General features: G+C 36.9%; 1 protein-coding gene across 2 annotated transcripts in view; it reads right to left on the bottom strand.

Annotated features, from left to right (window-relative positions):
• The window catches only part of DCBLD2 (discoidin, CUB and LCCL domain containing 2), a 47,242-nt gene that overhangs the window by 15,192 nt on the left and 15,741 nt on the right, over positions 1 to 16,309 (bottom strand). For both annotated transcript variants that reach the window (XM_074595461.1, XM_074595452.1), the window contains exons 2-7: positions 12,793 to 13,020; positions 8,571 to 8,708; positions 7,268 to 7,319; positions 5,969 to 6,041; positions 2,728 to 2,861; positions 2,003 to 2,043 (exon numbers count right to left, since the gene is read on the bottom strand). In XM_074595461.1, coding sequence (XP_074451562.1) covers positions 2,003 to 2,043; positions 2,728 to 2,861; positions 5,969 to 6,041; positions 7,268 to 7,319; positions 8,571 to 8,708; positions 12,793 to 13,020 — 666 coding nt within the window. The remainder of the gene's footprint in view (positions 1 to 2,002; positions 2,044 to 2,727; positions 2,862 to 5,968; positions 6,042 to 7,267; positions 7,320 to 8,570; positions 8,709 to 12,792; positions 13,021 to 16,309) is intronic.

Raw genomic sequence — 16,309 nt, 5'->3', positions numbered from 1 at the left:
GTAGTGCCAACGGATTTCCCCTTTCACACGTGTATTCCCCAGACAGGTCAGCAGAGAGCAATCTTTGCCTTCCATCAGGCAGCCTGAACCACCCAGCCAGGTTTCCCCTTTGCTGTGAGCTGCCCCGCTCCGTGCGCCAAGGTCGGGTGCTCATCCCTCAAGGGAGGCGCAGGGGGCAGAGCCCATGTGCGACTGGATCCCAGACCAAGCCTTACTAATGTCCCCTACGATGGCATTAATAATTCGTTCTCTCTACTGGACACGCTTCACCTGCTACAGCACAGGATCACGTTAGCACTTCACTAACCTCATCTGTCGTTTCCATCTAACACGCTGCCGGTTTGAAGCAGGAACGCCTCAGTCTCTACATACCTGACCTTACACTTTTTGCTCTGTGATTCTTCAGTGAAATTTCTATTACTCAAGTCCCGAAGTCAGACAGGTCCTCCTGTACGAATAGTTTCATCTTCCTCTGCACTGACCACATCTCTAGCATTAATAGCACACTCCTCTATTTCGTACCAAGTCATGAAACCAACTATTACAGAAAAATCACACTAGTAACTTGAACACAGTCTGATAAACCTCCTTTGAGCATACTACAGTCCTCTTTTTTCCTTCAGCTAGCTCCTAGGCCACCCAACTCCGTACATTTTAATCTGGACCTGCATCTTGTTTCCAGCTTATTCAATTATTTCTCAAATGTGTCAGTGAAATCCATAGTCTAGATCAGCATTTTGTCCTATCGCTTCGTATCTCCAGGCCGCATAATTACTTTCATATACACTATCAGATCACGTTTTGAAAGACAAAGAACCCCAACAAACCCTGCCTCGATCACTGTTTGATATTCTCCATGCATAACATTACCAGATATGCTATTCTTCTTTCCAGCTCTTACAGAGGTCTGGGAGATAGATTATTTTAATATTACATGAACTGTATTTTCTAATTTTTGCTTATTTGTATGCATTTCCATTTCCAAGCACTCCTGCCCGCCAGCTTCAGATTCCTGCTTTTACATCCCTATTCAGCATCACTTTTACTTATGTAAGGGGGGGAATCATACATACACTCCTTTTTTTGTTGGTTTTAACTTTATCCTTACAGAAAACAGATGTAATGCTTTCATTATTTTTTTGTGGTTATTTTTTCTTTTTTTTTCTTTTTGTAATATTGTTATTAGAATAGTTAAACAGACTAAGGAAAGGCTATTGTCTTCACAATATTTCCAACATCCACTCAAAGACGGCATTTAAAGTGACTTAGAGAAAAGCTGACTTCCATTTAGAAAACTACAGCTAATTTATTTTGGAAAACAGATAATTGATAGAAAGTAAAAACATGCAAAGCAGTAAAGCTTTAAGAAGAGGGAAACACTTGTTAAACCAACCAGCAACCTGGTACACACTTACGAAACAAAACATGGCAGCCAAGAAGGAACACAACTTACACACAGAGCAAGGCCCAAGAGATGCCTTTCCAGAGCAAGAGAGACAAGTAATTTATCACCCAGCATTCAGTTGAAAGAATACAGAAGAAAAAAAAAAAGTACAAGAGGGTGGGAAAAGCTGAGGAATCATTTTGGGATTTCCACTAGCTTTCTTAGCAGGCAACAAGGAAAGTGTAAGGAGTAAACCCAGAAAAAACCTAGAATGTACCTAGTTGGTACAAATAAGAGCAACTCTTAAGTGCCCAACTCTGCTTTAGCAGTGTATTTGAAATATGGGCCTCAAGTCACTTTAAACCAGCCTGCAGTAGAGGAACATACCCTGGAAGAATCTGTTTCTGCAGCTAAGCAAGGCTTACTTTATACATGACGTATGTACGTAGTGTTCATTAATCATCAAAATGAGACAGTAAAATGATTCTAAAATATACATTACTGAGGAACGCACTAAAAAAAAAGTCTCACTAACTAGAACAAAAATTAAGCACGCTTCTTTCTACTTACAAAATTTGTATCAAAGTACCAACATGCAATATATGTGATAACGCTTACCACTTGTCTTAAATGTGAAGAGACCTGTAGATAACGGCCCCCTGCAGAGAACAAAAGATGTTTTTTGTGGTAGTCAGTGAGGAAAATTGAAACAAACTGTCTTCCATTTATTTTTCTTGTCTGACTGCTTGGCACTGAAACTTATGCACATATGCCTGAACAAGCGCTTCACAATTAAAGTAACACCTCCTGTCACCAAGTTGCAGGGCTTTCAGTACAAAAACCTTTTCAACTGAAGTCCAGCCCAGAGATACTATCTGAGCTAAAGGCTTTCAAACAAGCATCTGCCCAGCAAAACGCAAGACTTCATTAAAATGCTTCCCATTTAAATTAAGCTAATCATAATAACAAAAACCAATCTCCTCTGCTTTCATTCCTTGGACTTCTGAGATAAAATGACAAGTTACACTCTTTCCCCTGCAACTAAAAAGTTGCCTCTAAATTACCATTTTTCCACAGACCGTTAGGAATTTATGGTCATGCCATGCATTTTGTAAGATACAACCCAACCTCCCTGAAGAATTTGGAAAATTAATCTTTATGGTCTAGAGGTAGAAAATATCTGGTAAAACAATTACACTGTAGCAAAAGACCATTGTGAGAACCTTACCAAAGAGAACCCATCCATGGAATACATGGCTCCCCCAGCTGAAATTAATCTCACGATGAAACACTACCAAGATCTAAAGTGCTAAAGATAAAAAGAATACCAGAAGGACACTTACACTTTTGAGGTGACATTGTTAGCCAGGGAGCCTTCATAGTATGGAATGCCCTTGCTGATTACAACATTAATTTGGCCACCCAGAGTATTTGACACAACGCCTGCGTGAACACCAGCCATACAAAGTGATGATGACTTGAAGAGGGGGGGGAAAAGAAAATTTTAATACTATATTGTAAATAAATTAAATACTACACTGTATACTGAAAATGCTATATTGTCCAGTTATAGTTTTTGTTACTATTACATTAAGAAACTGTTCTTATTTAACTGTTACCTCTGTTATTTAGAAGCCATTCATCTTTGGTTTATTATGGGATTTATAAAAACACAAAAAGAAGCTCCTATATTTCACTGCATCCTTGCCCAGATGTATTTGGAATGTAACCCTTGTAATAAAACAGCCTCAAACAAACAGCAAGGTGTATTAGTTTGAAAAGGCCAGACAGCCAGACTTTCAGCCTACAATAAGTCTATTATGCAAGACAACAGAAGTTGAATATATAAATACATAGAAAAACTTTTACTAGAAAGCACACTGCAAGTAGGTTCATTCCTTTTCTCACAATTAAGGAGTGATGCACTGCAGATTTTGTAACTTTTAGCCAATGGGCTATATTTTTTACTTTAACTCATGGTTAAACGTGGTTTAACCATCCAGCAATCTGATCCATATAAACCCACACAAATACGTGAATACAATTCATTCTGAAGAAGCCGACTACCTAGGTTGTACAGGTCAATGGAGATCAGTTATGCAAGAAGTTTTTGCAGTATATCCTGTTCTTTCCTTCTCTCCCTGGATGACTGTTAGCCCAGATCCGCTAACAAATGTGACAGTGACACTTCAGTTCCCTGGATGCAGGTTAGCTATGCCATAGAGAGCAGGGCTGACTCGCTACACCAAGTCCTTCGGGCGCAGCACAGAGTGAGCAGAGCAAGATGCTCCTGTCTCCTGGACCAAAACTAGCCCAGGAGACCTTCTCAGATGGGAAGCAAACCCTTCCAGGCCAAAGGGGCTTGACCAAGAAACATCCTAGTGCTCAGGAGCAGAGACACAGTCTAGTTCCAAAAAAGGCTTAGCAGCAGTGGCTTTGCACCCATGCACCAAGAAGCATTGCTGGCTACGCACAGGGCAACAGGCATATACAGGGCTATTCACTGGCGTTCCTGCAGCGTGCAGCAACGGGGTATGCACGGACACACCGCAATTCTGCAGCCCCTCCCTCACATCCAACGAGACTGGGATCACCCGGAATTTGAGAAATTGAGGGGGTCCAGGCCGTCTGTGAAGGACCACCTGGGTATCTCCCAATATACCTTCCATAAACCACGTTTAGGTTGTTATTACTAGTGTGGTATCCCAGCGCAGGCTTGCCCAAGTCGATAAACAACAGACGATGACTGCAGATTTTTATTTACTGTTAACAGTTGCTCCCCCAAATGAAGTCCACTGCTAGCTGTTGCTACTAAACACATTTGCCACACTGCTCTGCCAGCCAGTCCACTGGAGGCTACAGAGCCTCACCACAACTGTTTAAGAAGGAATCAGGAAGAGGTCCTTTCCAAAGAAGGAAGACTTAATGAATGATTTTCTTTCTTACATTATTTTAAAAACAGAACAACTTTCTCCATTGTACCTTCTTTAGAAATAACTGCATGGTGCAGCAGGCCAGGATGCCTGTATATCTCAGCTCACTGGAAAAAAAACCAAACTGCTCACCAAGACCTTCCCAAACATAATTCTCCTCAGCATATTCACACATAAAACCTCCAACCCTACTACCCACCCCCCAAATATCCCAAAAGCTTTCTAAATAAATGTAATTATGTCTTGCTTATGCACACAGCTCCCCTTTCCTTTCCTACTTTCCCTTGAAAGAGCGAGATAGCATTCTGCAATAGATGCAGATCTCTCCTCCCTGCTCACCAGAAGATGTCAGCAATGAGCGCTCCAAGTCCTCAAGGACTGTGGACATTAAGGTGACACACAAAAGAACGAAATTTAGGGGTTTTTTTGAAGCAGCAAGCAGCTGCCCATCATTTGAAAGAGATGCGTGAGAAATCTCTACCTGAAACTCTGTCTAGAGTGCTGGACAATTTGTTTTCTTTGCACACAACTTTTTATTCAGAGCAATAAAGTATACAAAAAAAAGAATCACAGGGCATTTATTTCCTAATGTTTCCTTTTTCCTCCATAGAAAACAGATTTTCCAGATTTTGGAAAAAAACTCCCAACAAGCAGAGCTCCGACAAATGCTGCAAACACATTAGGCAGCGAATCAACTTCGTCTTGTTACTAGCTACAAAAATTACCTCGCAGCCATTTAGCAAGGACTCACTGTGGACCAGAACACATAACACAGTTATGCTGTGGTGACATTTTTACATATGGGTAATTATTTAAGCAGGCAGTCTAGGATTTACAGACATTTAATAAAATCAGAGAGGCACACTTTAGGTTCATATATTGAATATTAAAATCTTTGCTTACCAATGTTTTAAATTGCCTTCTGTCTGTGCTAGATCTAATGGCTTATTAAAAATGTATTTTAACATAAACAAAGAGATTTAATGTAATTTTTTATTAGATTGCTGGCAAAATTATAATCACTAACAAATAAACAAAGCAAACACCCTCCAGTCCTATGGCAGGTATGCTAATTCAGTTATAAAAGCTTACATCAGAAAAAGCGTATATAGGTTTTGGTACTGTTCTAAGTAAGTAGTACATTATTAAATATTTTCATTTACAATTTATAGAATTATTAATGTTACAGTATTAACTCTGTTTTGCAAATGTTTTTATAGCTGCTGAGCATAAATAGTATTTAATCTCTCATGTTGCAATAAAAAAAATTAAGATAACCACTGAAATTCTGTTTAGAGATGTGTTACAGCATCAAAAACAAGAAGACACCATTAAAAGAACTGGTTCTCTCTTTATAAATCTGAATTTCCCAACTTGAGAAAGCCAACAACAACAAAACAGGAAGTATAAAACAATATTTTGATTGATCCACCCTTCTCAGCAGTTCTTACTGTGTTACTTCACTTCTTGGAGATGGCAACATCTGAAGCACCAGCCATTTAGCAGCTGTGCAAAAAAATGCTATTCACTTTAGGAGGTACAAATTCCAGAACCCAGGCAGCAGAACTAATGTGTACAACTGTAATGGACTTTTAATTACACTTGAATTTTGGTAAAACACGCACAGTAAGACCACAGTATTTTCACTTACATCTCTGTATCCATGGGGAATAGTGCCTGAAATATCAGCAAAAGGAATCACACATCCAGCTGGACAATACTTACTGGAAGAGAACAAAATATCAAGTCAAGATACGCGTGCAACTACAACTCATAATGTTAGTCACTACGTTTTTCATTTACGATATACCGTTATCATTCGCATATCACTATTTAAGTATATATCCTAATTGAAGACATAACATAAATACTGCATGGCTTCTGTAAATTAAAAGTCATATAGGTAGCAATATTAATGAATTTTATTTTATAAATTAGAGACTTGCACATCCATCTGTTTCGCACACTTAAATAATACATCTGGAAAGTAACACTTCATAATACCTCCTTGCAATGCTTTGATTATAAAAAACTAGCCAAATTCAGTTAATAACACTAGCTCATTAAAAGCAAGAGGCAAGACATCTGCACCTCTGATGCAAGCCCCTGTTCATGTTCTAGTGCCACTTCTTAGTGCACGTACAAAACCCCTTAAATCTTCAAGATTTAACAGTGAACTGGAGTAAACTATTAATATTTTCACTGCATTACAACAACAGTTGAAGCAACCTTGCAGGTACCACAAAAATAGTGGAATTTAGAGACTTCAACACATGTTGAGTAAGGCCCAAACCTACAATTACAGCTGTATTTTGGAACTTGGGAAAATGAAAGCAAAATGCAAAGGTTGCACCTTGAAACGTTTTGTGACACTAGGGGTGAAGCTCTCCAAAACATAAGTTTATGTACTTAACAATAGTCTGCAGCTTTAAACACTGCCCTTGCTTCAGATGGAAATGGAGAAGGAGAAAACATGGAAATTACATATGTTTCCCCCATCAGAAGGTACAGAATTTTATGTCTCCACAGAACCTCATTAATTCACACCAAACTGTGAAATGGGCTTGCAATTTTTAACACATTGCATAGTTTTAGTGCTCCTTAGGTAACTGTAATATGAATTTCAGTATTTAAGGTGTACACTTATGCTGTAATATGGGTTTACATGAAAGCAATATTCTTTTTATGGGATTGAGATATTAGCTCTTATTTGTTAGTGCAAATTAACGAGGTTCTACTGTATACTGCATGTAAATAACAAAAATGGGGGAGTGCGAGGAAGGAGTGCAAACGTCAAAACTATTCAGCTCTAACCCAAGTTAGTTTGTTTCTTAAGTTCTCCGGACAGCCAATTTTCAAGCTCCATCAGGTGTAAGTAACAAAGTGAGGTAGAAAGACTAAAATGACTTCATTAAAGAGATTGGGGGGAAACAGATAAAATCAGTCTTACTTGAATTCTGGTTCGGAAAAGTGACTTGCATTGTCTAAACAGGTGATTAGGTCTGGAAAGAAAAAACGTTAGGTCAAGAAGATGATAAAGACAACAAGCTTAAGTATGCTTTTTTAAAGCGCACAAAAATATACGTTTGAGACTCTGTGGCTTAACCAAAAGTCTCAGAATGAAAAAAACACCATATTCCCACTCAATTTTCTTGCAACAGATTTTGTATTACAGTAGAACCTTGATAATTTGTCTGAATAACTGAGAAATCCACTGAGAACGTGACACAGACAAGAAGAGAAACACTACAAACATTCATTTTTTGTGCAGCTCAATTTTAATTTACAGCTATACTTCAGAGAAGTACCTGACATAATTCAGAAACACAAACATACACACTTTTCACAAAATTAAATTAATACGCTAGCTAAACAGGCTGTGTTTTCAGCATTTAACAGTCCTACAGTACTGGAACCAGGCAGCATAAGGAGCAAACATTAGAGTGCCATGTAAATGGCATTCATAACCGATATCTCAAATTTTATGTTCAGTCTGCCGTGTATCAGTACATACAGTTCCGAAACACAGAGGAAAAAAAACACCAGAAGACCCACAAACACAAATTACAAATGAAAACTCTTTATCTTCCCTTTTTGGAATTACTTCTAGAAAGGGTTTTCTCAAGCCTTTTGCCTTGTGAAGCCGTTGCTGGCAATCCTTTGTTTCCTTGTGGACTATATCTTCCACTCACTATTACAATGACTGGACAGAGATGCAAAACAAATACAGCAGCCTCCTTTAGAGGCAAGAATAACCAAAAAGATGAAAAAAACAGAAGAAATGGCAAAAAACCTAAAAAGTAGTCAGCAAATTACATAATTAAAGAGTTGAGGGAGTGTAAGAAACCATTACTGTAATAAAATTTTCCACAAGGTTGGTCTGTATAAGATACATGGAGTTTAAGAAGAAAAATTTTGTGTTATCTGCCACCTTGATTACTACCTGAAAAAAATGCATTTTGTCCTTCATCTGAAGCAGCTCTTTCATTCATAACAGATAACTACGAATAACAGATAACTGTGATTATTGCCTTGCTATCCAGGCTAAGCTTTGACATCATTTATTTAAAACTACAGTAACTTAAATAGTATATGGACAGTACAATTTCCTATGCAGAAGTATCAGAAAGACTGTATTAAAACTCTTAATTTTTAGAAGTTAATTTGCGAGAACATGGGAATAAATTAGTTCTGTGGTTTTACTAGGCAGCTCTAATTTTACCAGCACAGAAAAATTACCAAATTATAAATACCTGATTTGTCAGTGGTTGAATAAGCTGCAAGAAATCCACGTCCAGAAGTGTGTGTTCCACTCATGAACTGTACTGTGACTTCATTACTTTTTGAAGTAATTAAACCATCCATTTGAAAGCCAAACCCACAGTATTTTCCTATGCAGAAAAGAGGGAGAACAGACACGGACCAAAACCAACATATGTAATAAGCTTCTTTTTCATTTGCAGTGTAATTTCACATTACTTCTGGCATATATTCAAAAACAATACACACACGTGACACTAAATAATGTAGTCGGTATCCATTTAAAGCAAATGGCAGAGTTTGGGTACCACATTTATTTTGCCACTGTCAACAGGTGAGGGTCTCTCATACCCTTAACACTTGCAAATAAATGTGACCTTATCCCATTCACCTCCAGCCACACATAACCCCCCCAGTCAGTTCTTCAAAGACCACGAGAAATCTGTCAAGGAAAAGGATCAAGCTAGGGCAACAAGAATCATCTACAGAAGCAAATGAGAAAAAAAGCCCTTCTCTTCCCTCAGCTGTTGGGGCATTTTTCCTTGTTGACTATTGCATGGTTTCTGTCAACTACTTTTGTTAATTTTGGACAACAGCAGGCACGATGACTGCACTTCAGCATTAACGTACAAGCATATGTGAGTTAATACAAACTGCTAGCTGGTTCACTTTCTGTTTTGCTACGCCTATATGACCTAACAGAGGTTCTGCATCTGGATACTTCTCATGCCATCCAAAATGACCAAAAATAATACATTTTAAACTGAGATGCTGAAGTCCACAGACGTTGACAATATTTGCCCTATGAAGTCCTAGAATTACTACCAAATGGCATTACCTGGAGGAATGACAGTTAAACAGACCCGAGTCAACACGGAATTCTCCAGTCTTACTAACTAGAAACTTTAATAAAATACTGAGCAGTTTATTAACCTGTTAAGAAAAAAAAAACCCATCTTCTGTTCTATAGGCTGCCTTGATCATTCAATGTTGTAAACCATCTATAACCCTACTTAAGATTCTGCAGTGGATAATCAAAGTAGATAATCACCAGCAGCAAATGACATTGCATATGTTTCACTTTACCATTCATTTATTTGCATTCTTGATAATAAGTATGTTATCATACTTCAACATAGCAAGAGAAGACACCAGACTCCCTTCTCAACTGAAGGCAAATGACAATAAAGTAGAGGGAGCGGAATAATAGTGCCCTGCAGGAATAGTTTGTAACAAATTCAATACAAAACAAATATAACACAAACAAACAAAGCGTGCATGTCAAATTCCTTTAAAAAGTGAACTGTACTCTCAAGTACTAATAAAATAATAAAAAAAATTAGAAATACAAGTTTCTATCATTATTCAGAGCTTTCCAAATGTTGCTCATTCAGGTATTTTAGAACAAAGCAAGGCTATTTTCTAATGAAAAAAAAAGAAAATGGATTTTACAATACTTTAATTAAATTTATAACATTATGCAAATATAACCTTACATCAATTCGCTATTTAAACTGGTTATCAGCAAGAGTTACAAAGTAAGTTCTTTTTTACCAAGGCTCCACACTGACCCTATGTTTTGCTCTAAGTCGTGTTTCAATGATTAATTGCATTCATCATGATGAAGTGCATCATTTTTCCAGTTACCACTTTTCTTTTCCTTTTTTAATTTTTGTTTTCAGCCACTGGATCTTGTTACACAATTGACCAGCATGAAACTCCTCTCAGGATAGTTCAGACTGTCCTCAAGACATCAGTTATCCTCTCTGGGCAAATACACAGGGCAAGACATTTAAATCTAGCTTGGATAAACTATCCAGGGCTGCTTGCACTATGCAGATACAGCCTTTGACAAACTGTAGACTGATGCACCTTATGATTCATGGCAACATGTACTTTTGAGACTATAAATCATTTTTCTAACTCTTCCTTGGCCTCTTGTCAGATTTTTAGCAATCTTTTTAAAAAGTGGGCACTAGAAATGGACAAAACGACTGCTGTGATGCCTCTGTCAGTGGTATGTGCAGAAGACGCAATATTACTATTTTGTCTGTACTTACGTATTGAAGGACCCCAAGTGCAACATGACAGGAGGAGAGTAGCTTATATTCTCTGCTCCTATAGATCTGGGCTTACACTGTATGTATTAAATAAGTACATCTGACTGTAGACACACAGTGACTGAACTGTGACGAAATCTAATACAGAACACCTCTAGATTTTACTTAAAGGATTTGAATCTTCTTCTTGAATCTTGAAGATTCAAGGATTTTAATCTTCTTTTGATTTATTGATCAATATTCGAAAGTCTTGAAATGAGAATTAGCCCTTAAAAGCTTAATTAGAAACTTTCTGTGTTTAACAATGAACTAACCCACTAACGATTCATTTTTTGATCTAATCAACCAATTTTTAAGTCATTTTGGATTAAAGTAGATATCATTGAATTTTAAATTTTATGCGATACAGGTATTTTAATGTTAGACCATGTCAGTTGTCTTGAATGGAAAAAACTAGGATAACTCCAGATTTCTTCCAAACAAATTCGGGTCACTTCAGTCTCTCCACTGTTTGCTGCTTCAAGCATGAACATTCAAGAATCTGCATCATCTGTATCTCTCACTGTTAATATCACTGTTTGCTCTGTGATTTAATTTATTAAGAGCAGAACAACGCACACATTTTTGCACAACATACTGTGCTACTACACCAGCTGGGAACAGCTGAAAGTCAAGAGAAACAAATGAAGTAGAAAATTTACTCGAACCCGTTAAGTCACTTGTAAAAGTGAATAATAGACTTATCAGAACTGGACGTTCCTTGCCATTTAAGGACTTCAGTGTTTCCTATTTTAGACCAAGTCTGGCTCAACAGCTCCAAGCACACACTTATTTTCACATACACTTACCTAGGTTGGAAAAGAAGGTTAACAAAGCTAACATTCCACTAGCCTCTTTATAAAAAGACTCAATTTAGTGGGACTGGCATTTGAGTTGCACAAAAAGAATCTTGGCGAAGCAAATCTTTCTTTCTCTCCCTCTCCAAATTATAGCTTTAGGAAAGAAAAGAAAATTAATCTGCACAATACCAACTAATTTTAGTGAAGGAAGAATGACAACGTATTTTGAGTTTTATGCAAAGCAATCACAAGGGTCTTAAATACCTACATATACCTTGAGGTAGATGATAATGTCACACTGCTATTTGGGAAAAAAAAAAAAAAAGAAAAACAAACAACTGCATTATAGTAACGAAATTCAATTTTTCCCCTTAAAGGGGACAAAACAAAACATTACAGTGGAGTTTCCTTTGAGAATCTGAAGAGTAAAAGATTATTATAGGATCTGTGTTGCATTTAGCATCTAGCTGTATGCATGAACAAAATGTAGCATGTTCTGCTATCATTATTACTCATAATTTTTTCAGTACATTTTTAGGATATAAGAACTGTGTCAAGACGACAGACATTTACATACGCTTTAATAACAGTAAACAAAATGGAATTACTTAAGAATAATTACATTAAGAACACTCTGGCATTACAAACAGAGAGGTCATCTGCTGAGGAACAACAGTAAGCGTACTTCAAATGAGCAGTCACCAAAGAGAAAAATCACACTACTGTTTTCTTCACCACTTTTATTTTTCTATAGTTACAGTTGCACCTGTATTCCCTCTCTGTACTGAAGACCTGTAGGGCATACACAAGAATCTCTCCTTAGCCGTGCTTTCTAGTAGCAGCACTACCAGTGGTATATTTACTAAAACTGGTCCCTGATAGCTGTTTTTCTACTGTGGTGAGGTACACGCAGCACCCCTCAAAGTTTGGCTGTGTTTCCTTGATATGAAGCTCAGGAAAAACACAACTCTGATTACAGCATTACTAAAATTCCTTTCTTTTCCTTACTTGAGATTCCTGTAAATAATAAACACTTCTTTCTTTTCATCACTTCTCATAAGACTCACAACGCACACTGTACAAAGCAGTGTATGATGTATTCAGGTAAGGTCTCACCGTGCCCAATAGCCAACTGAATTATAAAATTTTTATAGTGCTACAAAAGAGAACTTCACTAATACCATACACCTAGTAGTTATTCTACGCCCAAAGCAGGCAAACAAGGAGAAATTTAAAAAGGAACAAAGGTACCAACAGTATCTTCCAAATTCTGTAAAAGACAATAGCTTTCGAATACCAATAATAAAAGCTCCTACCTATCTCCGTCCTGGTGGGGCCAATCCCATTATGAACTCTTAAGTAACTGGAATGACAGGAATCTGAGTCATCAATATCAAAATCGCCAAATTTGAGCTGCACTCGCTGCCCAGGCTTTACACGAATTTCCCATTCACACACTGTGCTATTGGGAGAGGTCTGTGGGTAGTTTATCGAAGCAAGAGTTCCACTTTCAGGGCCCAGAACAGTGTGTCCACATCCATCACCTACAAAAGAACAAAAATAAATTAAATACGTACATCTTCATGGCTTCACTGGTGTTTTATTCACCCTGGGTTTTAGCAGTGGCATGAATTGTGTTGGTTTTTTAACCATACTCATGTTGCAAAAAAAAAAAAAAAAAAAAAAAAACAAACCAAACAAACTCCAAGGTAAGTCACATGCAGATGAAACAGTACTTGTAAGAAAATAACATTCAACTAGTGTTGCGTGATGTTTAACTTCTCATGATAGGTGACCAGACAGCTGCTACAACTTCCACAATGAGATAAAAATTTATTCATAATGACTTAAAAAATTGCACAGGCAGTACAGAAAGTGTCCCTGCTATTTCATGTTCCCTCAACACCCATGCAGAGAAGAAAACAGGTTCTGAGGAGGGAGAAACCCACCATTAAAACAAGAGCACATCAGTTTTACTGTTATTACTGTGTTCACAACACGATGAAAAAGAAGAGAAGTGGAAAGGCAATGGACAGCAAATACTTTACTGAAAATAACTGCCAGGTCTGATCATCATCAAACTGCAAGGCATTGTTTTCTACTGTATCACAATTTTAATGTTATTAATTTTTCCATCTCTTTAGAGAACACACTCAATTTTTCTGGATTTCTACAACAAATTAAATTATAAGTCCAACCTGCAGCCCTCTACCTAACACTTGAGTATTAATTTTAAACTGCAGTAACAATACTAAAGAAGAATTGTTAACAAGTGGAAAAAATAGCACAAATTGTGTATTCTCAAAATCAAATTATAAACAGTAAACTGAAAAATCTATTCACTCAACAGCTAGACATGTATTTCCCCCAGTATGTAGTACAAGAAGTGTTAAGAGTTTGTGTGTTGTTTTGGAAATAAGAATGTTCTTTAAGTAACATCCACCCTCACTGGCTCTTTATAGATTTCTGTATCAAGATGAAACAAAGTATTCTTGAGCACAAGGACACATCCAACAAAATTAACACCTGAAATAACGTAAACCCCACAAAATAAGCCTCGTAATGTCTCTGATTAATTTTTGTTAGCACTGGAGGTTAAAAAGCCTATTTATTGACTTTAGTCCCATGAAATGAGTAGGCCAGGAACAGCATTATCATTTTCAGGATTTGACACTAGAAAGTCCAGAGATCTTCTAAAAGAGATCTATACACGTTATCCTAAAAGCAGCCAGGACCTTTCAGGATCTTAAACAAAGCAACGTAAGAAAAAATAGCAAAGACAAGAATCAGATTAGATATGCTGCTAAAAAATGTCTTTGACATCACTCCAAACATACTATCTGTAGGTCCATCTCACCCTTCAAAATTCATGCCTGTGTATGCAGTTCCTACCAAATGACTACAACACATTTAACATTACATTAAGATTTCACACTCTAGAAATCCACAATTGTCAACATCGTTTATATTGACTGATGTTTGTTTTGACAGCTAAAAAGTGACTGTCTGAAAGTGTTTCATATTACACACTAATACGTATAGTTCCTCTGCCAAACACGAAAAAGTAAGCAAAGCTTTAGGGACAAAAGTTGTACACATACTTAGGAATTTTAACTAAATTTCAAAATTCTTAAGTCTATTTCATGCAAGACTGAATGGAAAAGTAAGTCCAATGCACTGAAGTGACGTGGTAAAAACAAACTGTGATATTGAACTAGGTCGGATTAATCTGTTTGCAAAAGCACCTATTTCTAGTAACAAAACCTACTCTCTTTACAACCTGAGCACATTGAAAGATAGCTGCGTGTTCAAAAGCTAAAGTGCTGCTGGTATATACAGAATCACAAACAGATGCAAACTGCAACTTTTTTCTTGTTAACAATCTCGAAACAAAATGATGCATCCTCTTTTGGAATATCTGCTTCAGTAAAATCAAAACTTTTATTTGTAAAGCTGTTGTTTAGCCATGTTTTTCTTCATCCAATTTTAGCAATTTGCTTTAAAATACTTTGTTCCATCCCATGACAAATATTATTTCCATTTGGGTGACAGCCGATAAATTACTTTCCTAAATTACTCTTGTTCTAATATACGAGACAACTGTCCAACATTACAAAGAGGTAACTTAAACCGTATGTTTTGTGTATCATTTTAATCCTGGTTTCTTTCCAAAGGCACATTATAAACCTGAGAGTAAGTGAAATGTTTATCATTCAAAACCTGTAAGGCCTTGGTTCATTAGCCAGTAAACATTTAAATGTCAGATTCCTTATTAGTCACAATACGCTTAATAGTCAAGAAAAATACTGATTCCTTTGCGAGTAAACTGGCTTTTCGCAAGCAAGTATTCACACACATTACAAAATACATGGAACTTATTATACTAAAAACAATAAAAACAACAAATACATACTAGGTCTTCATGGTGATATTTGTGGCTAGTATTTCAAAACTCTTTATAGTGCAGACATATAAAATTAATTTTGAACATAAGCAGCAGTCAGTTTTAGGTTAAATGCAAAATAAAAACATTGAGCCATTTAACCAGTTCTGTGCTTTTCCTACCCTGTGACAGGGGTGAGCAACTGTTTACTCATTTACAGATTGAAAATATTTTGCAGATACACTAATACAGTGGCCTTTTGAACATGGAATCATAGTAGCTTTCACCTCTATGGGCAGATACATTGTTCTGAGAACATTTTAAGGAAAATTAAAATGTTTGCACGATCTAGAATACTTGGTAGTTAATTAATTCTCATTTCAATGAGCCTGTTATTGCAAGGCAGTAACCACACAAATGATGTTTCTTGCAACCAGAAGTATCAATAATGCACATAATTACGTACCTTTGATCCCTCCCCACACTTTTGCATCTTAAGCCTAAACTGCTGAAAGTCAAAGACAAAGGACAGCTTGGATCTCTTCTTCTACCTAAACTGTACTTAAACTGTTAATTTCTCCAGTTAAAAGTAGAAAAGATCACACCTAACATTCATTTAAACCGTTCTCTTCACTAGTTTGCTGTTCAGTTGTCTCAAGCATGAAACAATACCAGCACTGCATTTGTATGATGATCAGGGCACACCTTTCTGATGAGAAAAGTGAAAAGAACTCCAAAAACACTCTTACACATTTAGGTGATAAAATGCAAATAAAATAAAAGACATTGAGACTTTCTTTTTTAAAGACACATCACTAAGAAATGTCAAATTTCCCCTTGTAGCTTGGAACAATCAGTCGTGTTTCCAGTGGCTAGATAGAAAAACTTTCTAATCTGTCTCACAAAATTTAATGGAAATGCAAATCTCAAATCTCCCTTTTGTTGTAGGC

Source organism: Larus michahellis, chromosome 1, assembly GCF_964199755.1.
Source record: "Larus michahellis chromosome 1, bLarMic1.1, whole genome shotgun sequence".
Lineage (NCBI taxonomy): Eukaryota > Metazoa > Chordata > Aves > Charadriiformes > Laridae > Larus > Larus michahellis.
Note: the sequence above shows the minus strand (reverse complement) of the source record. Positions and strands in the feature narration are given on the sequence as shown.